Below are 25,230 nucleotides of genomic sequence, written 5' to 3' on the forward strand. Positions count from 1 at the left end.
CGATGATAATGATGATGATGAGGAGGAGGAGGAGGAGGAGGAGGAGGGGAAGTGCAGTAGGTGGATGATGATGATGATGATGAAGATCATGATGATGATGATGATGATGATGATGATGGTGGTCATGATGATTATCATGATGATCATGATGTTCATGATAAAAATAATATAATATTAATAGTAGTAGTAATAGTAACAACAGCGTTTTTTCTTTTTTCCATAATGGCAACAACTGACACCATATTATCAGTAAAAATTACAAAAAAATGCTGGGTTTTTCGTAGAGTATACTAGGAAATGTATAAAAAAGTGTGAAATTTGACAAATGATGGGGCACCATAAACGCAACATTAAGAAGAAGGCTCATTGAAACGTTCCTACACCTTCGTATTATTGTATCATGAAATATGCGCTTGGCTTGGGCAAATCGCTTATTAGAGAGTTTTTCTTGCCACTGACGTATTGTTTGCAATGCTCTTTCATTAGACCCCGTCTAAACGTCTACGTAGTATCTCTCTGCCATACTATTATCTATAGCTGTATATTTGCTGATTCTAACCAACGCTAATTTATGTTTCTGTTGTTCATGCTGTTGTTGCTGCATCGGCACTTATATCTATTTTTGCTTGTATTCTTGCTGCTGGTTTTAGCTTGATCTTATCGCCGGTGTGGTTGTTCGTATTTTTCATGCGCAGTTACTTTTTTTACTCTCTTTTTTTATTGTTTTTACCTAATGTAAGGTCTTTTTTATGCTATTATTTTGTATATAGATTTTTTGTACTGTTGTTGCTGGTGTTGTTGCCGACGTCGCCGTCATCGTCGTGGTTGAATGATTGAATGGTTTTCGTCCTCGCATAAATTGCCCGTTTAGTTTCGAGTTCGTGATTGCTGGAATAGTTTTCTGTTTCTCATCCTACTTGTTCGTTCTCATACTAAGTACTTTTGAGTTTGCTTTGCGGGCAGAGGTAAGAAAAGAGTTTGCTTGGAATGTCTTTGCTTTGCTGTAATTGCAGCTGACGTTCGTGGTATTGGTGAGGCCTGTTTGAAACTCTTTTCCGAGTAGTGTTTAACAGTACGGTTTCTGCAGTTGGCACACCCCCTATTCTTCTGGATGAAGCGGCGGAGTTGTTTCCTGTAAAGCTAAAGAATCGCCGCACTTTTTTGTTTACCACTGTAGATTTAAAAGCTTCAGGGAGTCCACTTTGCACCTTGTGCAGCACATAGGCTGCCCCACTGCCACCAGTAATGGTATTCCTTTAAAATCCTCGAAAACTACATGATCTTGGAGGTCTGGTAGTTCTTCAGGTGCAACGAACATGCAGAACACTTGGTCAGGTCCTGTGAAATAAAACCTCATTTATCCGATGTATGCAGGAATTGTTATAAGCTTTTGCCCTAATCTTATTAATACTTATAAGAGAATCTGTCCCACGCTGTCAAACTGTTGCTAAGAAACTTAGTGCTAATCACTTAGTTTGCAATCGATCAATTTCTGGATAAATTATCGTCATCCCTCTACGCTTGATAAACTTGCAGATTCTTCGTTTTTTGTTTTATTTACTGTTTTATGTGGTACACACCAAATCCGGATCGACTTGTATAACATACAGAGTCTGTGTTTTTCACAGGACTGATGAAAATGTATTTTCCTGTTCCTATGCGACAGCATCATTCTTATCATTATTATTGGTACTTTGTTGCTGTTTTTGTTATGGCTGTTGCTCTTAGCGATGTTCAATTTAGTAACAGTTCAGTCTTGCATACATATTCTGGAGAACATTTTTTTTTTCGCATATTCTTTGAAATAAGAAAATGATAAAATTTGTATACGAGAAACTCTTAACAGCCTATTTCTCAACATAAAGGAAGATACAAAGGAAAAATCTACAAAATAGAAAAGAAGATTTGTTTCTCGGATTTAATTGATAAAAGAAAAATGGAAAATTCTCATCGGAGTGTAGAGTTATAATTTCTGGAATTTAAAAGAATCTACTTCTGGCGTGAATTTCCCCTTTACATACACACAACAATACCCACAATAACAACATGCGTAACAATAAAAAAACAACGAAGACAATTAAAGAATAAGGATGAAAATTGTAACATATGCTGACTGTCGATTATATCTCAATTTCTGTGCTTAGCCGCACTGTGTTTTCGATTCCCCAAATACATATAAACTTCATCCTTACCTTATTTGATTTTCAAACATAAAGATATGTAACTTAATAAATCAGGATATTCACAGTTTTGACATCTTATTGACTTACATAGAGTATATCTACCCCTCTCAACAAAAAAATATGGATATCAAGATACATATATACATAGATATATATGTACATATGTACACACACACACACACACACACACACACACACACACGCACCCCCCACACACACACACACATATATATATATATATATATATATATATATATATATATATATGAGCATGCAACAAACGTATATATGTCTTTAAAACAAGTTAATTTTGAACATTTGCATGTCATTCAATAACAGAAATTCGAATGAGTGTATATGTGTATGTGTGTATGATTGAGTTATCGATTGTGTATATATGTGCGCATGTGCACGCGATTAAATGTTTGTGTTTACGATAATGATATCTGTTCGCAATGTAATTTTCCAAATTTCAGTTATAACAACCCTATAGTCAGATAGAAATTCTAAGGAAATCCCATACATGTATAAGAAATATCTAATTACTAAGATTAGATTCGTGATTTTCTTATTAAAGCTCACAGTTTCAGTAATAATATGATTCGTATTTGAAAAGAAACTTGTAATCACCGTGGAAATTGCGTGATAAAGATTATTCCTATAAACACTTAAAGGACTCTCGTTCCTTTTTCTGTACATTATTTTTTTTTAATATGAACATTCAAAATACCATCTCCATCATCCACCTGCGAAAGAATTTGAACTGCAGCTAATAAATATGGACTTAACTCACTGTGAATGACCCATATTGAAGGACACCTATTGCTAGTTTTAATATTCCCGCATATAGCACCACTATTTTATTATATTGAGAACTGTACGCATATATGCACCACATGATATGTTGAAAAAGCTAGTGGGACCATGTATTTTCAAGTATTAATTAGTTTCATTTGTATCAATATTATCACTACAAATAAATATTAGTTAAATGTTTATTCATTTTAAACCAAATGCATTCATAACACCATCATCCCCACAGAATATTTGTCCAGCATACGGGAACGGCTTGACTTTATTGCACTGTATTAATATTAACTATGCGACATGTTCAATTAAATACGACCGTACAGGTCACTGACATTTAATATATTTGTCACCAATAAGGCTGGCAAGATCAATAACGCATCGGAAAATGTCCTAGAGTTCAAATACCACAAAGGTCAAGTTGGTCTTTTATGCCTTCGAGGTTAAAACAAATAAATACCAGTTATGTACTGTGAACGAGGAAAGTGACTATTAAGTATACTGCGAAAAATCCAACTATTGTGCCTACAGTAGAAAAAAATTGATCATCAATACTTCGAGTAATAATAATAAAGTCAGAAAAAAATATTAAAAGGTAACACTTATTAGGAATATCAGACAAATCAATTCACTGAAATAGAATAAGTTTGCGCAATAATTATTTCATTTCCATAAAAGCAGAAACATATATAATTTAGATCTGCTAATATCATGTTCTTTTAGGAGCAAATGTATGACTTCATAATACTGTGCAAATTCGGATTGTCTCTATCACTGATGGTAGACGTATTTCAATATCGATTTTCGAAGATGCTATCACATGTTTCGATGTAAAATTTTGGGTTTCTATGTCAACTTCCATAACATACTTTAGAACATCAGAGTTGAGTTTTGCAAAAGTGCCCAAGGTTTGTAGATCTTAAAATTTAGTCTACTGCATGGTTTGATCAAGTAACGCGGTACACCGGCGTTTCAGCTATAAGCAAATTGCAGTTATTTATTATGTTGCATTCATTATCTGTATTATTGTAGCAATACTGTACAGAATAAGTTACGTTTCCTTTAGATTATTAGGTGCTTTCTTCCATAATATTATTTGGCTATGTCACCTACTCTATTCCATAATGCTAAATGATATTTTGTTAAATTGAACACAATTCCTCCATTAGACACGCAATCTATAACATTTTTGCAATCAGAGGAGGTGTATATATATATATATATATATATATATATATATATATATATATATATATATATATATATATATATATGTATATATATATATATATATATATATATATATATATATATATATATATAATGTATGTATGTATGTATATGTATATATATGTATGTATAAGTATATGTAGGTATATATGTATATTTATGTGTGTGTGTGTGTGTGTGTGTGTGTGTGTGTGTGTGTGTGTGTGTGTGTGTGTTTGAAAATTTAAAAACTGAAGAAAGAATTAGTCGGTAGCAGTGAATACAGCAAAATCAAATACAGTTCTTGAGAAACATAGAGTAAAAACAAAGGATTCACACAGCTTTACTGAGCGGTTCTATTTACAGTGGAGGAGGTACTGCAAAAGGCAAGCGCATAAAAAAAAAAAATAAAAAAAAAACTTGCTATAGAATTTTATTTCATCTAAGCAAGATTTTAATAAAAGTAAATATGCAAATCCTCAGCCGTCAATGCTATCACTTATAAGCGTGTGTCCATGGTTAATTTGCATATGAAAAGCACCTACTGGCCCATTTCCTCAAACAACTTCCGTTGTTTTGACTGTGGCATATTGAGCCGCAATTCTCTCGCTTTCTCACTCTCTCCCCTCTATCTACCCCTCTATCCCTACTTTCTCTCTCTCTCTCTCTCTCTCTCTCTCTCTCTTTCTATCTCTGTTACCCTCCTCCTACTATCACGTGGTCCCTGACGACCTAAGGTGATGTCATTCTTTTGTTGGTTGCCTTCGACCACATTGGACACGATTCTTTGTGCTCCTCGCCCTACCCCCTCGCGTGTCTATAGTCCTTTAGGACAATTTTCATTTCTCCTTCAGGTTACCTACTTTTATCCTGTCTTGCAGCCCTAAGGCTTTTTGTTGTATATTTATTATAAGTATTAATTAGTGTCTTCTTGTGGCCCTAAGCCTTTATTCTGTTTATTGTTTTGTTATTTGTCCGTCCATTATCGATCTCGTAGTATTATTAAAAACATATTCAAATCTACATATTGTATCGGTTACTTTTATTAATACTCTTAAATGAATTATTTCAATATGTTTTTAGTTTATTAAACACATTCGTTTCAAACAAATCTTTCTGCGTAAACAACACAGTTGCTAAGAATAGCATTTTCATATAGTGAAGATTTTCAAAAAAAATTGTTATGAAACACAGCAACCCTATATGGATAGAACACTAGTAAATATTCGTATAAAGATTTTTCATATAATAAATAGAATGTAAGTCTTCGAATATGTGTTTAGTATATCAAAATTACAGTCCAATACTAAAATAAATATATTGCGATGGTAAAGTGAATTTGCAACTTGCACCATGATCAATATCATATTCTTAAGTAAGAAGGACACAACATTTCGAGACATTTCGAGACCTGGAGATATATATATATATATATATATATATATATATATATATATATATATATATATATATATATACAGGTATCTATGTCTCATACAAAAATGTATGTATGTGTATAGGAATATACACGCACACATATATATATTATATATATTATATATATGCATATAGATACATGTGTGTGTGTGTGTGTGTGTGTGTGTGTGTGTGTGTGTGTGTGTATACATATATTAACTGACAAAATGAATAAGTGTGAATCTATGAATTAAAGTTGAGAAAGTTGTTTTCGATATAAACGGTATTACTGTGTTCATACTACACACTACTGGGATTGACAATGGTTAGAATTAATAACATTTGAAGCTACAATCGCAACATTTTTATCACGTGTAGATTAAGAAACTAGAGGAAGTGTGTATTAATTAAATCATTATAGTGAATATAACGGTGATCATAGGCGAGGCATGTCACATGCATAAGAGTGTGGGCAACAGTTAACGTTTATAATCTCTTCCCGACAGCAAAAGAAGCAATAAATCCTAGGTTAAAGAATCTGTCATTGTTGAAAAGGAAAAGTCTCAATATTAACAAATAGATAGTATGAGAATAATATATTACTGACTATAACAGAGAAGTCATGCAATGAAAGCTGTCTTCTGATATAATTGGATATCAACTTGGATTTACAATTCTCAAGTTTTCACTTATTCAGAATTGAAATTCTGCACATCATGTGATACCTTAGGGGATAAGTTAACATTAATCACCATACATTGTGTATATGAATTCCAAAATTATATATATATATATATATATATATATATATATATACATACATACCTATGTACGTCACAGATAGAGAGTAGAGAGTGAGTCTGGGATAGCATATGTGCGTGCGTGCGTGCGTGTGTGTGTTCAAAGATGGTAGAGAAAGAGGGAGAAATGAAAAGAAAGATAAAGGATAACGGGAAGAAAAAGAATGATGGTGCAATAGATTGCTTTTGACAGAATGTTATATTATTGCGTTGTGTTGCGGTATAAAATATATATTACCCACTGAAATATTTATAAATTATAAATATGCGGAAATATATATATACCTCTACATGCGCAAGCATCTTCACTACAAAAGTGAAGCGGATAATACTCTCACAAACATACACATAATTTGCATATACTTAAATATACGTATGGAACTAAACTACATTTTAAATATAACTGATTATACTATTTCCATATTCTGGTTCTGAATTACTGGACTGATGTTAAAATGTATTTCAAAATGTTTAGTATAATTTCTGTAGATAAATTACGTTAACTCATAGCCAGTTAATTTACATTAAAAGAAGTTACCGGTCAAGGCAAACATATGTGTCTGTGTGTATGTATGCATACATGCATGTATGTATGTGTTTATGTATGTATGTATGTATGTATTTATTATGCAGGTATATATGCATATATAGCCGATTATTTCAGTTTAATCGATACTCTAATAGATACATCCAGGTGTATTAATATACCACATATTAATTCATCTGTATTCACGAATTTAGATAGAAATATATAATTTCAATATGTGATATATATTTTTAACAAACGCGTACATAAGTACGACGAAGTAAAATGCTTTCAAACAGATGGTAATAACAATGCAGTATTGCATGCTAGATAAGTATAAAGTGTTAAAACTTAATCTCATTCATAAAGTTTTCAGTCGATTGACGGTCGAATTGTTGTATAACAGTCAAAATACAAACATCAAAGTATATAGAATATATGTAATATTTAGCAATTTTAACAGATGAAAATATTTTAACGCTATAAATTTTGAAAATCAATTAATTTGAATCATACATTGTCACTGAACCGGACATGGATGACGTCAAAACAATTTATATTACACAGTAATATATAGCATTCATTACGTTCGTAGAGCGAAGTTCGAGATAATCGTTTACATACATACATACATACACGCATACATACACACACGCATACGTGCATACATGGACACATACATACATGCACACATGCACACATAGATGCATACATGCAAAAGGCAAATAAACATGTATATATATATATATATATATATATATATATATATATTTATATATGTATATGTACAAACGAAAGAAGGGCAACTAGCAAATTTATTTCAATTTTCTTGTTTGGATCAAAACAGTTTGATTCAAATTCATAGGGACGCTTGAATTTCAAGCGTGAAGGTAGTCATCGAATTTCAATGAAACTGTTTTTTATCCATACAGACAATATATATATATATATATATATATATATATATATATATATATGCGAAGGGCTTCTTTCAGTTTCCGTCTAGCAAATCCGTCGGCCCGAGGCTACAGTAGAAGACACTTTCCCAAGGTGCCGCGCAGTGGGATTGAACCTGGAACAATGTGGTAGGTAAGCAAGCTACTTACCAAACAGTCGCTCCTGCACCTATATAATCAAACCAACCGTCGATATGGGTTTCTTTTACGCTGATCGGAATGGTTTCAGAATCTAAGCAACCAGTTATATTCACCAGTGTCACTGACCATTTTCTTTAAGATTAGCTGATTAGTTATGTAAAACCTTCTAAAAGTCTTTGCAAACAGTGATGAAACTTTCGAAATATTTTGAGAAAATGAGAATTTTCTCCTTAAGAGAAAGCAAGACATAGACCATTATGACACAAATGCATTTGACAGATATTACCTCTATTTTAACCAAATATCCTCGTACGGAATTATTTCTATATCCTACTTCATTCTTTTGATTAAAAATTAGGCCTAACGAAAATTTTAATACACCTACACCATCCTAATGCCTTAATCTTTAAATATCGTTGATTATTAATTATATTTAATGCTATATATCATTTGTAGGTTAGTCCCCAATCCACTAGACTTTAGGATTTTACCTTTTATTAAGTATATTTCTCTGCTTCTTTAACCTCTTTTTCAAATATTTTTCCTCTTGTTCTTTATTTTGCATTTTTTTCATGTTCCCTGATCTGTATAGATTCCATACGCTTCGATGCTAATACAGTGTTTAGTCTACGAGAAGCTCGCTTTAACTCGCTTAAAAGAGTGAGCATAAATTTTTCTTTATTTCATAATTTTTTAATGAACTCTGCAGAATATTCTGACTCGACAAGTCTGATTCTTTTAAAATGATCTTCATTCCTCCCTCTTCTTAATTCTTTCTTTTTGTCATTCATTTCTGATTCACTCCCTCTTCCACACTTCACGAACATTTTATCACTGTACATCCCAACACATTTGTTAATATGATTATTTCTAACTAAACTTCGTTAGTCCTCCCCTTTCTTCCATTTCTTGTAGACGTTTGCAGACACTATAATGCTGTTGCACTGTTACATTCATCATAAACTGCCATTGTTTACTTCTGACGAAAAAACAACTTCAAAGCGTATCTTGATTTTATAGAGGTTTCATGCTTATATGTGTTCATTGTTTGCTTTATTAATTTTTTTCTGCTTCTTTGATGCGTATTACTACATCGGTATTCACACCCTTTCTCGTCATAAATTTTATTCCATCAAATAGTCGCTGAAATTTTCAAACAGCAGAAGTACTACTTAGGAGAAATTTCGCTTCAGTTGCTATCATTTGGTTTAGTATATATATATATATATATATATATATATATATATATATATATATATATATATATATATATATATATATATATATATATATATATATATATATATATATATATATATATATATATATATATATATATATATATATATATATATATATATATATATATATATATACATATATATACAAACACACATACATATATATATACATTCATATGTATATTCATACATATATATATATATGTGTGTGTGTGTGTTGCATTTTAAATAATATGATATAATGCCACCTGCATGTTTGTCCATCTATTATCTTTATACATACACATATGATATAAAGCATTCACGGTAAGAAGACGCTATCATGATTCAAGGAAGAGTCCCACCACCACATGATTCTCTACCACATGGTTCTCCACCACATGGTTCTCCACCACATGGTTCAATAATGAGTCCCACTACGTGGCAATATTAGGCAAGCGTCTTCCACTATAGCCTTAGGCTTACCAAGTCGTTCTAAGTGGATATCGTAGAAAGGAACTGATAGAAGCCCATCATGGGTGTGTGTCTGCGTGTGTGTGCTTGTGTGCATATGTGTATATGTGTTTGTATGTGTCTGTGTACGTGCGTGCGTGGATCTTTCTGTTTATGTTTGTCCCGTACCACGATTTAACAGTGCTGAGCATGGCCGGAGTCTAACGACTGAAAGAAATGACGGAGAACATATACTTTTATACTTTCATACTTTTAGTGGAAGAAATCGACCACTGGACTTAATTTTTTGTAAGCCTGATACTTATTCTATCGCCTCCTGTGCCGAACTGCTAAGTTACGGGGACGTAAGGACAGCAATATCAGCTGTAGGCGATGGTGATGAGAGATATAGATAGACAAACATGGAGACAATTTGTTTAATTTCAACTGATAGTTGAATTTAAACAAATAGAGAGATCCACATCGTCTTCCTGCAAGTCCTGCTTATTGCATGTAGCTTAGTGATGAATATTTCAAAACTTAATGTGTGTTGAGTTCTTTGTAACAGATGTATATCAATACCTGCTTTGACAGAGTATAAGTTACTAGACTAAAATATTGAGACAGCAGTGAGTTAGAATATTTTGAATATACATCCCTAATATACATACTCAAAGTGTAAAGTGATACTGTATTCAAGCCATAAGACTCTCTCTGAAGGACGAACGCGCGTACAACTTGACTGTACTCGAATTAATATAAAGCTGTAAGCTCTTCCCTTGTTATACACACTTGATTGTTAGAAAATCATTGTGGAAGAAGCAATAACGATGTGATATGTCTTTTTCGGAAACAATAAAAAACTGTACGAACATATTTTATTAAGTCGATGTAAAATTATCAATATAAAAGTTCGAGTTAGTTTATCGATCGATCTGTAAAGGAAAACATTTAATTAATCATCGAATTTAAGTGGCACTGACTGGGTCATGAATCTGGACATCAATACTTGGTATTTAGAACGTTTGTCGCTTAGGATTATCGATTATCATTCTTGACCCTGTACAAGATCAAAAGGTGTCAAGCAAGCCTGTTAAAATGAGCTTCAATTTATTTCCTTTAAATCAGAGTAAAATAACGTGTTACGCATAAATTACATTCAGACGAAATAGCTTTGTTTAAGGGAACAATATAAAAGCAAAGAAACATGTACTTTGAAAATATTCATATGCTTTCAAATCAGTCTGTGGTATAATGAGAATGGATATGTTAGCAGACTTGATTAACATCAACGGCTATACATGTGGGTATTTCGACTGACTGGCTTCACGTAACAATATTGGAATTGATTACATTAAACTTTACAGGATTAATAATAATTTTCTGAAAGAGTAGAATTATAATTGAATCTGCTGAATGTGAGTGAATATTAAAGAAACCACTAGCAACGATGTATGAATTAATGTCAGACATGTCGGCCTAGTTAACAGAAATCTATAATCTGCTCTCGTAAAAAATACACTATTACCATGGAATTGTGTGTGTTATATTTAATTTCACTAAAAACTATTAATGTGTATAAGCCCATATTTTTTCACTTAAAACAAATAATTAGTAGGGTGTACCAGCGATTTGGGTATTGAAATGATATACTTAGTGTATATTGGAGAAAAATCTATACATGCTCTTAGCTATTTATATTACAGGATATATACTAAGCAGTGTAACGCAATAAAGAAATTGTCTCAATGAATATATTACGTTGTTTAAACTAATACAATTCAAATGACCACTGCAAAAATTCTACAAGCAATTAGCATTCAATAGAGTTTCATGATTTTCTCACAGAGACAATAAATTGGTGACAAGTACTAAGAATACGTATGTATCAGATATGCCAAAATACCCATCGATTTCATTATAATTGTATCTATAATTATTAAATTAAATATTAAAAAAAATAGGAAATGTTATTTGTAGAAGAAAACATGGCCTGATCGTTAAAATATATATTTAAGAATGATTAATTATAGCACATTTATCCAACTTACCAATGTTTACACTATGTTAATATAACTATCTCTAATGTATACAGAGAAACCAATGAAAGCAAAAAGTTACCATTAAGTTGATTGGTTAAACACAATATAATATTGTCATTTGTTTTTGTACAACAAATGATGAAGCTCACGCGCAAAAATGTGAAAGCGCAGTCATCTGGTGTAATATTTTGCCATCTTATGACGAATCGTGCAATGAAAAAGCATCTTTATTCGCATTTATACTAAAACGGTGTCTCTTGAGGATGTTACTCCATTCTCTTGTTTTGGCATTGTGAAATACATAAAAATATGACGACTTTACACAAGAAATCTGATTGTATTATGAAACAGGAATAAAAGGGAGCAAGCCGGCAGAATCGTTAGCACGGCAGAATCGTTAGCACAGCAGAGAAAATGCATTCGTTCATTTCATATTCGTTCAACTTACGTTGAAGTCAATGAAACGATTACCAGTCGATGATAGGGGTCGATGCAATCGATTTTCCCTCACCTCCTCTGAAATTTTAGGTCTTGTGCCTATAGCAGACAAGAGGACTGTGAAACATGCATTAAAAATTGTTATGAAGAATACATAAGCTTTACAAAAGTATTAAAGATTAAACTGATGTGTGAGTATAGGAAAGTAAATATAGAGATCCGCAGATTCGTATGTTTAGCAACTTATCTATAACCATCCAACTTATAGGGTATATTTCAACGTTTTACGGAAAGAGTTGCCTGTCGTTTCAAACATAAAAATATTAAAAAAACAAATGAAATACAGGTTCAAACACTACAATATCATGTATAATCAAACATCTTAAAACGTACACACACACATGTATGCATGTATGTATGTATATATATATATATATATATATATATATATATATATGTGTGTGTGTGTGTGTGTGTGAAGGTGCATAGCTCAGTGGTTAGAGCCTCGAGTTTACTATCGTGAGATTGTGAGTTCGAATCCGGGACCGGGCTACGAGTTTTCTTCTTGAGCAAGACACTTTATTTCACGTTGCTTCAGTTCAGTGAGCTGTAGAAATGAGTTGCGATCTATCAGGTGCCAAGCTGTATCGGCCCCTTTGCCTTTCCTGTGGACTACTGGTTTTTCATAAACAACTTTTCGCAGAATTGTACCTGAGATCGTAACTTCCTGGGTGCAATCCCATGGTCAGTCATGACCGAAGGGTGTCTCCGCTCCGCATATATATATATATATATATATATATATATATATATATATATATATATACATATATATACACACATGTATTTATACACACACACACCACGCGCTATGTTGATACAAAGGATAACATTCCCCATAAGTATCATGTAAGACGTACTTTATGCTACTTGTCGGTTGGTCGTTGTGATAATGTTTGAGACAGGATTTTTATTACCATACTGCAATGAACTGAGGTGTTCATGTGTGTATCATGTTGGTTAATGTCTGTGCAGCATTTGAAATCTTTTTGTCAAGCACTTAGTGGAAATAATATGTAAAAATGCATGCTAAAATAAAATAGAGGTTGATATCACAAAATAGTGATGTGTATAAATACAAGCTTGTTATCAGTTCAAATATGCCTGAGGCACATTTGATGTCGTAACGAAAAAAAAATTGCTGATGGTGTAAATCGGCGCTCCTTAACGGAATAGTTGGACGCATGCATTTCGGAGTGCGCATATCCCATCATCTGCAGAAACACTGCGTACACATATGCATATATGTATATACTCAAATACATATGCATATGAGTTATATTTTTCTATTCGCACACACATATATTCAAATACATACATGCACAAACTTGTCCTCTGTTACACACATACTTACGTATGTTCTAATATAGGTGTGAATGGTAGGGATTTTACAGGTACGTAATGAATAAATAATTAAATACTAGAAATTCCCAGCTGGCGGTAGACTTAAACAGCGAAGCTGTGTAACAGCTCCACTTAGCAGTGTACTAGTCTTTTGGGGAGTGTACGCAGTTAAAAGCATTTAGGTCAAGCTTCCCTTCGAGCAACTGGACCTGAACACTGCATTTTCCCCTGAATATCTCTCAATCAACCTCTCTTTCTTTTGTTCTGTATCTCTCTCTCTCTCTCTCTCTCTCTCTCTCTCTCTCGCTCTCTGTATGCATATATATATATATATATATATATATATATATATATATATATATATATATATATATATATATATATATATATACAGAGGGAGAGAGAGAGATAGAGAGAGAGAGAGATAGAGAGAGAGAGAGAGAAAGAGTTAAATAAATAGACAGACAGACGGATAGACGGACACGCAGATAGATAGATAGATAGATAGATAGATAGATACGTAAATAAATGTCGTCCAGCTGGAATGTAAGTATTCCTGAATAGGCATTTCTGATTCAATGAGCTTCGTCAGCAGCAAGTATGCACTGGCATCCACATTTTAACAAACCTCCGCTGTTACCGCTAAAGTAAAACCGTGGCAGTAAAATCGCTAACGTTGCAGTCAGGTGATTATATGTGGTAGAAGTAGTTTTGGGTGAACTGGCACGGATCCTCGTGAACGAGCTCGTTCAGTCGATCATTATTCACCTGCTGTAAATGTCTCCTGTAAAGTCGAGAAACTATGAGGTCGAATTTTCCATCCTCAAGTGTGAACGTTCTTCTCCAGTTGTTCCAGTGTTAACACCTCCATACTCAACAAAATTTTCTTCAATGGCTTCGGCAAATTTGATACAGCAGTGAAATCGAAGCAAGTCAGGTGTCGAAAATCTTAGATTCTATTCCGAACACGATCGCCATACATCTGAAAAACGATGAAAGGCAGTCAAATTCAAAGGGTAAAACCAAAAGTTGTAGTGGAAGAATAGAGCTACAGAAATCATTAAATAGTACGATCAAATGTTTTTCGTTTTAAATTCAAAAGATGTAGGAATTAAATGAACGAATTTATCTGACAGCCCAATGTATGTACGCGTGTGTGATTGTGTAAGCATATATATATATATGCATATATCTGTATATTTATACTTGTTTTGGATACAATTATGCATATCTATAGAGGTATGTGTGTGAGTATATGTATATATTCATGCATATAAATATATATACATACATGCACATACGCACATACATATAAAAATACCTAGTCAGGTAAAGCGAATCTAGGTATGTAGCTATGTAGACTGCTAGCAATAAAACAGTTATACTTTTAACTTATTTTCAGTTTCGAGTCAAAGATTAAAGTAAAATAACATAGTTCGATTTATGAACAGATTCAGAAATATCCGAAGTTATCACCGAACTGAATTTTTATTATCAAGTTACTACCTTAATTCTATTAGAGTAAATCCATCTATAAAGAAACTGTGTATATCTCGACACAAGACCAAAAGAATAACAATATCTTTAAACTTCACATTAAAATACAATGCTAGTGTTGTATAATCACTCACAGAAAATTAAACTAAGTTGGAATGGAAAGTGTCCTTATGCAGAATGAACCATATCATGCCAGCCGAATTTTAAATTTGAATGACAAAAGCTATGAAAGAAACTCTAGTCTTATTTTCGGTTGTCAAAGTATTCAGAGTCATTGGATGAGAACATTTTTTCTCTTTTTACTAGACAACGGAGAAAGATTATATGTATGTGGTGAAGGAATAACTAGGATGAAGACATCGGATCTTGTAATATTCTCGGGTTCAATACGGAAAAGAATTCTACTGAAAGTACCGTTACTAGATTTTGAAATATCTCTGTTCACTTTATTAGATTATATTGTATTGTAATAATAGGAATCTAGAAGCAGATCAACAAAAACATTTAAGCACAAGGATTGACGAATAACATTAAATTCGGTTTGATTACCTCTGATGGTTGTTATTCAAACATAATATAGCTCACATTTATATGTATATATGTATATGTATACACCTGTATGCATATTACAGAAAAGAGCAACGCATCAGTTCCTTACGGCTGTTTCTGTAAAGAGGCAACGAAATCCTCCATGCCATCTCTATCACTTCAGTGTTCTGTAGGGGTGCGCAGATAAAGTGTGGATGATGAGTGTGCTTCTAGACTTCTTCAGAGGGTCTAAGTGGTGAGGAGTGCTAATACATATAATAAACAGTTAACAATAGCTACAGTATATTTGTCATTATTAAAAAGGGCAGTAAAAGAATAGGAGCAAACATGAGACTGTGCGAGAAGTACAACTTATCCAAATGAATTAGGTATAAGGATAGGAAATAAGCTACAAACTTACCGTGATGTATTTCTGGATCTATGTTACTTCGTCCAATGGTGGACAGGTGAGTATAGTCGTTCTTGGGATGAGTTTTTATGAAGTGCGAATTTAGGCAGTAGTTCACATTATGTTTACATAGAAAATCACATTATGTTTGCATAGAAATATATTGGTGGATGTGGATAGAAATATATTGGTGGTCCGTGTTACTGAGGTGAGATTTCATATGTAAAGTACCAGCTAGTAGGTGCAACGTTGCGGTAGGTATGGTATAAACAGCCTATGATGGTGAACCCATCATGGGAGAATTTGGTATATAAGTGTACTAATGAGAGTAAGGAACTAGGTGGTGACTAAAGTGCGGTGTTAGTGTTCGTTATTTTGTAGCCGATCAAGAAGTCTGAATCCCTATGTGTAGTGGGGTGGAGGTAATAGTCAGTCCTACAACCTACTTTGTCGGCGATTTTTTTTTTGAAAAACATGTGGTATATATATATATATATATATATATATATATATATATATATATATCCATGTAAACATTTTCTTCAAACTACCCCTTTTAAATGAAACACTTAATTTAATACTATAACACAATGCCATTCCTCGAATACTTTATATCTAATATTCTATATCTTACTAGTATAAGTTTTAGCACTGAATAACTACAAGTTTGCAAAACAACCAACCACTATCCTTCCAGTCCGGTCCACTTTTGTCCCTATTCACGAAATCCTCCTTCTGCCTTCCAACAACAATGAATCCCATGTGCAGCTCCTACATTACATTTAACCATATGCAGTTCATTCCATCGATAGATAGATATATGTTTTATATTTTTTATAATTTTATTCGTTTATACTCTTTTACTTTTCTCATGATGGCCTTTAAGATCCTCAACTCTTAGTCCTATTATATTAGTTATCGCAGTTCCACACTTATTGTTTTTAATTCCATTTTGCTCTTGTACTTGCCCATTCTGGCAATGGTATATATATATATATATATATATATATATATATATATATATATATATATATATATATGTATGTATGTATTTTGATAGATAGATAGATAGATAGATATTCGTTATTTCTAACAAATCTAGTGGCAGCACTAAATTTAAATAGCGTTCTGTGTATTCTACTTGACAATGTAAATATATCATGAAAGCGTAAATTTGCTGCAGTATCCGACCTGTGATAATTTTTATAGACACTGTGTGCTCAGAAACACAGAATATATTCGAACATTGGTAGTGGACGATAATCGGCCAGCAGTCGGTGAGAATACTAGATTCATATTTCTGCCTTGTTTTTTCTTTTTCTTTTTTCTTTTTTTTTTTGTTTTCGGCAACATATACGTATTTGCAGGTGCATAGTATGAGGAGAAACTTCGATATAGAGCAAGAGGGAAAAGTTTGGAAGTAAAACAATAGAAAGAAGAGTTGCATCCCTTTAGTTGGCATGTTTAATTCCAAATGAAATAATTTTAATAAATATAAAATTTCGGTCGACTTTCTTTGCCGAAATGAGGGCAGCCCATCCTCTCTTTATAAAGCAGGCAGTCTCACAAAATTCGGCCTTCTTTCCGCTGATTTATATTACACCAGCTACTTTAATTCTGGGTCCGACATAATTTAAATTTTGATTTCGACAAGCAGAAAAGGCACACATTTCTTTTGCATCTTCCTTTTTTGCATTCCACCTTGTGATTTCCGTTCCGCTTTTTCTTTTGCCTATAGTTCTTTCTCTCTCGCTCTCTCGTAGACGTACGTTTTCCCCCATTTATTATCTGATCTGGACGTAAGTATGTCACCTAAAGGGAATCATGTTCTTTTAGATTTTTTCATTTTTTTTTTTTTTTTTTTTTTTACTTTTCACTCTTTCTCTATATTAGTTTTAGTATCGAAAGTTTTCTTCTTACTTTCCGACTGGCAGTGAGTATATGTGACTAAAATAAACCGGAACGCGGAAATATGAATCTAGTATTCTCACCAGCTGCTTGTTGTTTTCCTCTATTACCAATATAGAATTTTTTTTTTTTGTTTCGGAACATGTTTGCATGCATATATATATATATATATATATATATATATATATATATATATATATATATATATATATATATATATATATATATATATATATATATAGCATGGTTACATACGTGCATAAGTATTATGAGTGTTAGTGTGTGCTTCCTTAGGAATTGTTACATCTAATTTGAAATGTTGCAGATTCTGCGTCTAAAGTGACAGACTTACTATTTAGTTTAATAGTGTGCATATTATAATATTTATTAAAATATTCAAACCAGTGTTTACTGAAATAAAATTATCTTTCTTCTAACGTTGCACTTAACACATATAAATTTTCCTTCCTACAAATCGGCAAACATACATTTAGCTTTATTTCAAGTATCACCGCATTCAGTGGTATACTAAGTCGAATCTTATCGCCGATTCATAACACTCAAACTTCTTTCAGCTGGTTGTATATAAAACAACACAAACAGTGTCTTTAAAAATATATCTAAATTGAATTAACTTTTACTTTATAGCCATGGATTGTTCTCACTGGAAACGTTGAATACTGTGTTTATTAATATTTCACTTGACAGGTTAAATGTAGCTACCTAAATTAAGTTTAATAATTCAACTGCTCTTAAGGTTACAAAGCTTGTTTGGAGAGATTTTATCACGGACTCAGTCTAAAGCAGACGCAACGTTTAAATACTGCAGATGACCTTACAGAGGTCTAGCCTATACATATATGTATGTATATATATATATATATATATATATATATATATATATATATATATATATATATATGGGAGAATATACAAATAATAACAACAGACGAGGACAGGTGGTGTAAATAACAAAAGGATATATTAGTATGACGCTCGGGAATACGGAAAGTCTTTGACGTTTCGAGCTACGCTCTTCAACAGAAAGAATTCGGAGACAAGGAGAAAAATAGGATATATATATATATATATATATATATATATATATATATATATATATATATCCTAAACCGTTATATGCAATAACAGTTTTGGGATAGTTTGTAAGACACTTGTTGTTTACTAATGTATTTTTAGAATTTTTTTTTATTCTTATACATTACACAACTTTGTTAATGCTATATGACGCACTCTGAATAATATTTATATTTCTTTTTCTTTTTACAGAAAGTGCCTGTCACTAAGGTTGTTAATCGGATGCGTGTTCCCATGACGACGAAGGCTTTTGAAGTGCTATTATGGCTACAAACTGGCCTCGTTCTAGCCGTGGCAGTTGTGCTGCGGGTGACGTCGGCCGAATGCAAATTCCCCAGTTTTATGCACACGGAGCAGAATGCTTGGGTACGAGGTTACGAAAAAGGTGACCGATTTGTGGCGTACTTTCAAGATGGTATTATGAAAGCCAGTAGTTGTCGCGATCGACAATGTACACGATACGAAAGAAAATGTATAGAAGAGTTCCCTAACGGTAAATATATAGCATCTCACATAGAAATTGCTCATTCGACCAGTTATGTTTGTATGGAATTCTTGCGTCGAGGTGAAATCATTGTTCAGCTAAAACAATCAGAAATATCTAAAACGAATTATCCAGAACTTTGTAATACGTTAATGTTAGATATGTGGCCATTAGTACTGCTAGAAAAACTACTTGAGCACAAAGTTAGCTGCCCATTCTCAGGGGGTTACAATTTACAAATGTTTGATAGCAGTGGGTCTGCGCTATGCCGTGAAGAAATAGTTCCTATTAGGCTTGAAAGTGAATGTGAATCTGGAGAAGGTATGATGATTCATTTTAGAACGAAGGCTTGTATACACAAAGATTTAAATATGGAAGTAAAACAGAAATTATATTGTCTTGCACATTGGAATGAAGGCCCGTTCAGATTCATCATTCTTCGAGAAAAAAATCGACGCGACCATATCTGGTCTCTACGAGTAAAAGAGCCTGTTAATGAAATCAAAACCGCAGCTTTATTCATGGTGCCTGTCTGTGACACTGGGGAAGAAATTACTCAAACGAAAATGTATCTGGAATTGAAACTTGATAAGTATGTGGTGTCAACAACCTGCGCCGACGAGTTCAAAGATTGTGCACAATACGTGCAGTTTTGTGATTCAGGGTATCGCCAACATTGCTCAAATTCATGTCGAGACTGTCGTCAAGACGTAATTAAATTATGTCCGTTTTCTGAGCGCTTGCGTAGCACTTGGGTGCAAAGCATGAAAAAAAATAAGCAACTCTCCATAAATATCACACATTACCAAATCTCTATTCAAACTCTTGGGATGTTTCACTGTCTAGTTGCCAAAGGTAAAAGTACACCAGATAGTGATGTTCTTTTACAATTGTTCCAGAATGGATGTTACCCAAGATACACATGTCTTCAAATTGAGAAAACAGCACCGTCAGTTATAAGGTAAATATTCATTTCTGTTTCACTCATTGACATAAATGTCTACTATGAAAATGATTACACATTTAATTTAAATATTTGTCCTAAACATAATAAATACTCCTAATAAGAAAAATAGCAAAAATAACAGCAGTAATAAAATATAATTACTGTAATTAATATCATTTTGATAACTTACATACGAATTTCGGAAACTAATGACGACACCCACAAATTTCGTGGCAACCTTAACTTTTGTACTAGAATGGGCCTTATGTTATCATCTTCAGAAATCAGAAAACAAATTAAGCATGTGTACTTATCGATAATAATAAGAAGAAGAACTACCCATGAGGATCCCACGGTTATTTTGAAAATTGTATGATGAAATTGGATATTTTTCTGAAAGATTTGATTGTTATGAAGATGTGAAAATCCTCATAAACAGCACTGATGGGTAAATCAGTCAACCAATTAATCAATCAATCAATCAATCAGTCAGTCAATATGTTTATATGTCTCCCCATCACTCTATTTGTCTGTCTATCTACCTACACATCTAACTATTAGTCTATCTACCTACCTAGATGTATATCTACCTACCTACCTACCTACCTACCTACCTACCTACCTACCTACCTACCTACCTACCTACCTACCTACCTGCGTACCTATCTATCATCCTAGCTACCTATCTCTTAGTCTCTAATAATATAGATCTTCTCTTTCGCGATTTCCTTTTCTATTCCCGTTTCTTTCTGTGTTTCCCTTTCTCCACTTCATTTCATTTTCTTTATATATATATATCTTTTCATTCGAATCATAACTTCCCTTGGTGACGTAAGTGAAATACACGTAAAATAACAGGCAAGATTAACTGAATAATGTTGCCATAAACTCTTCTCTTCTACGTGACGACACGTAGTTGTATATAGTTTTTCTTGCTTTTATGTTACACGGCATTGAAGTTCTAATCTGCTAAATTGAGCATCTTGTAGCATCTCACTCCGGGGTCTGACAACTAATTTTAATCTCTTGCAGTTTAGGGCCTTTATGCACTTAAACAATACTCTTTCTACTTTCGTATTGAAGACATCTTTGGGTGTTTTGTAGAAATAAAGATGATTTCTGCACAATATTTAACCTCAACAATTTAAGATCAATCTTCACAAAGTTTAATTTCAGACTGGTTTTCAGACTTCTTTTTAGGAAGGCTCAAAAATAACCGGCAGGTACATGAATTGTCTAATGTCTTGTTTCCGAAATTTCATACCTCAGCTTGGTATAATACTCTGCTTCTTGATTACAGTATCAGATGATCATGACACTCTAATTACAGACTCAACAATTTTATCACCATCTTTACTGTCCGGACTTTATTTCAATCTTCTCCTTCCAGTTTATATAAAAAAGCTCCATAAACTTGTTTTATCGTTTTCTGTGCATGCACAACGAAACCTCTTACAAAAATCTTATAGCAACAGTATTAGCATACCTAAGCATTTGTACTGATTTGGGTCTAACTGTAGTTCCTCTGATGCAAGATGAGCTATAATATCATTTCTATTATCGTACATTCTAAAATGCTATATATCATTCTCTGAATCTAATTTACGTTTCAGTTTATTTTCTATGACGCTGTAATAATTTCCTTCATCTCTTCCTTCAAGAGTCCTCTCTTTAAACAAACTCATCTAGACGTGTGACACATTATCGCATGCATTTTTAAAACACACTGAATGGAGAAAATTTACTTGGAAGTTTTGTTTCTTTTTCGCTTCATGTCACTATTTATTTTAATTTGATCTCATTAACACTAATTATATCACTAATTATCATCTCTTGAAGAATGACTGGGTAATGTTTTCTCTAGAACTTCAGAATTTATATTAGTAAACCCTTGTTTCTCTCTCTCTCTCTTTGTCGCTTACTCTCTGCTTTTTCTAGTATAAACGGATTACAATGGATTACGGTTGCCTATTCCTGTGGAGTGTAAATATTGTTATCATCGGCTTTTTATTTTTATTCTTAAATTCTTCATTTTGCCTCTCAGTGTTTCCTCTTCACTATTTTATAAGGGGTTATACATCGCTTGTAAATTACTGGCAAATCCATTTGCATTTTAATCAAAGGTTGTACAAAATGATAGTTTACCAAGGACGTCTTGTATTTAAACAATTTTGCTTTTGTCATCTGCTAGTAATCCGAGATACACTCATTTCAGGATTTAATATTCGAGGCATTATCTAGATCCATTTCAGTAATGATGTTTCCTGCTTCATTTCTGTCAAAGAAATTTTCTAATTTTCAAATGTCATCCCGATTTCTCTATAGATATTCTTACAGAAAATCTAGTTGATAATTGTACTTTCCATAAAGTTTAAATTTCTCATGAAAAAAGATTTATTTTTCCTGAGTAAATGTCGTTCCTTAGCTTGTTAAGAATAATTGTCAAATTTGTTAGACACTGTAAATAGGCTAACTGTACTGTCCGATGTTGAAATGCAGTTTCTAACAGACATAGCATTTTCTTCGAGATCTTGAAGATTTCTGGACAAAACGTGATTCATACACCTTCCTTTTATCGATCCTCACAGTCTATGAATTAGTCGTTCTACATCTTCCACTTATTCAGACTATCTTATCGATCTTTAATTGGCTTTTCGTATATTTCCTCATTTTCAGACGCTTTTTTGTGTCCATCACACATTGAATATATCATATATACATATTAGCATATCTTTTTCCACAATGTTCACAGTTAAGAGATTTTACACAAGGTATCCACCCGGAACTAGTCGGAGATATCAAGCAACGTTTCTTTTCTATTTGTCTTACAATAGCAGGCAATCACATTGTTACATCATATGTTGAAATACACTCATTTAGATTTATCAATATGTTTCACAGAAATTTGTTATATTCTTTCAGTCCGTAACCATGGAAAAAGTATGGTTCAGTTACATTTCTTATTACTACCTATCTGATACCGCTTTCATATATTTGCTTTCATAATGGTAAAAGCCATCTGCGCATCAACATATTCATCGTAATTTTCTACTTCGTTTACCAACTATATTTTATCAGCGCATCTGGCATGCTTTCCTCAACTACGCTTCCACGCCAGTTCCTGTCTTCAACATTCCAAATTACGTCATCAATTTTCTTATTTCTTACATGCCCATCAAATAAATCACTCCGCTCCGATTGAAGAAACGCTTTTGATAGTAGAAATGGATGATTTTAATGCTTTTAGTTCGAATAACGTCGGCCACAAATTTTGTTTTCTCCCTCCTGTTAAAGTAAACCTATCACAAAATTGATGTTGCTCGCACACGATGTTTTAGTGTTTCGATAACTGTTTTGAACCCTCTTTCCTATCTGGGATTTATGTCTTAGATATGCCCTTGCACCTTTTTAGCATTTTTCCATAGCCCTTTGGACCATTCTTCTATGCAGCGCAAATATTTACGTAATGTTTTAATATCCGTCTGCTTTCCTCTATTTCTTTCCAAACACTTCACCTACTAAAATTGAAGCGGATCTGACCAAGTCCCTTGTTTCCGTTACATCTTTTAGCCCATTCTTCTATGCGACGCAAGTCTTAACGCAAAGTGTTAATATTGCCCTCAGTTCTCCGCTTCCATCATGCCCTCTGATTTCCTCATTCTGCCCTCTGATTTCCTCTTTTTCATTCCAACCAGTTCACCTACTAAAATTGAAACAGATCTGATCAAGTCCCTACCCTCAGTTCGATCTTTTGTTAAAATGTATTTCAGAATCTCATCAACTTTTTGGGTCACGCGTTTCACATTGTAGCAGTCGAAGCTTCTCAAATTCACCGGCTTGCTCTCTGTTCTTGTAACTATTATAGCATCGAGTTTTATCCAGAGCTTTCTCTAATTCTGAGTCATATCTTCTCGTAATTCAGTTGTCCCCACATTATATTGATTGGCCGACCGTTCCTCAATTACATCTTCTCCTTGCTTACGCATTCGCTGTTCTACACCTACATTATCCACTTCAAGGTTATTATCACTACGGAGGATTTTCCTGATTGTCTGAATTTGGCATTCATTGAGAAAGCCTCTATTCAGTACTATTCTTGTGTGATTCATGAGCCCATTTTCAGTAATCTGGAACATACACAGCAATTTCCAAAGTTCTAATAATTTTTTTCCCACAGCTCAATATTTCTCTTTGTCGTTGTCTACCAAGCCTTGCTCACAGCACTTAATCGCCTTTTTGTTCATATAAACAGACCACTGGCGTTTGCGAGCATGTTGCATAATTCGACCAGTTAAAGGACTACGACTGGATGGAATCTGATCTTCCAATCTACTGCCCTCTGAGGGGCACCTGCCAGGTGCGGTAGATTTGGTGTCTTGGACATCAAGAGTAGTCATCCCGTGCGTGACGTCATTTGGGTTGAAATTGTCAATATTGCAAATAATGAGAATGATTTTACAGGATTTGCTCCTTGGATGTGTTTATCTGAGATTTTCATGTAAAGGGCTACCCTAAATACAATACCAGCTCCAATTTGGCTGCCGACCAAGGCTTTGGGACGCCAAGTTCGACCTTTGTAAATTGCCATAGGCCTCTCTGAGACGCAGAGGTTACAGCGGCCTATTTTGGGCATGGGTGGCACCAGTTTCACATGGGCAGCCGCATAGAGAACTACACTATCTTAACTGTCCTTATTCTGCGGTGTAAGGTGTGATTTGAAAGAGATGTAACTACTCTTTCTATAATGCCAAATGACTTCTCAGAGAGT

General features: G+C 33.4%; 1 protein-coding gene across 5 annotated transcripts in view; it reads left to right on the plus strand.

The window, feature by feature from the left end:
- The window catches only part of LOC106881850 (uncharacterized), a 696,991-nt gene that overhangs the window by 631,262 nt on the left and 40,499 nt on the right, over nt 1-25,230 (plus strand). For all 5 annotated transcript variants that reach the window (XM_089350930.1, XM_089350933.1, XM_089350923.1 and 2 more), the window contains one exon: nt 19,225-20,477. In XM_089350930.1, the coding sequence (XP_089207056.1) occupies nt 19,255-20,477 (1,223 nt within the window). In that variant the 5' untranslated portion in view covers nt 19,225-19,254. The remainder of the gene's footprint in view (nt 1-19,224; nt 20,478-25,230) is intronic.

Source organism: Octopus bimaculoides, chromosome 1 (genome assembly GCF_046866305.1).
Source record: "Octopus bimaculoides isolate indiv1 chromosome 1, ASM4686630v1, whole genome shotgun sequence".
NCBI lineage: Eukaryota > Metazoa > Mollusca > Cephalopoda > Octopoda > Octopodidae > Octopus > Octopus bimaculoides.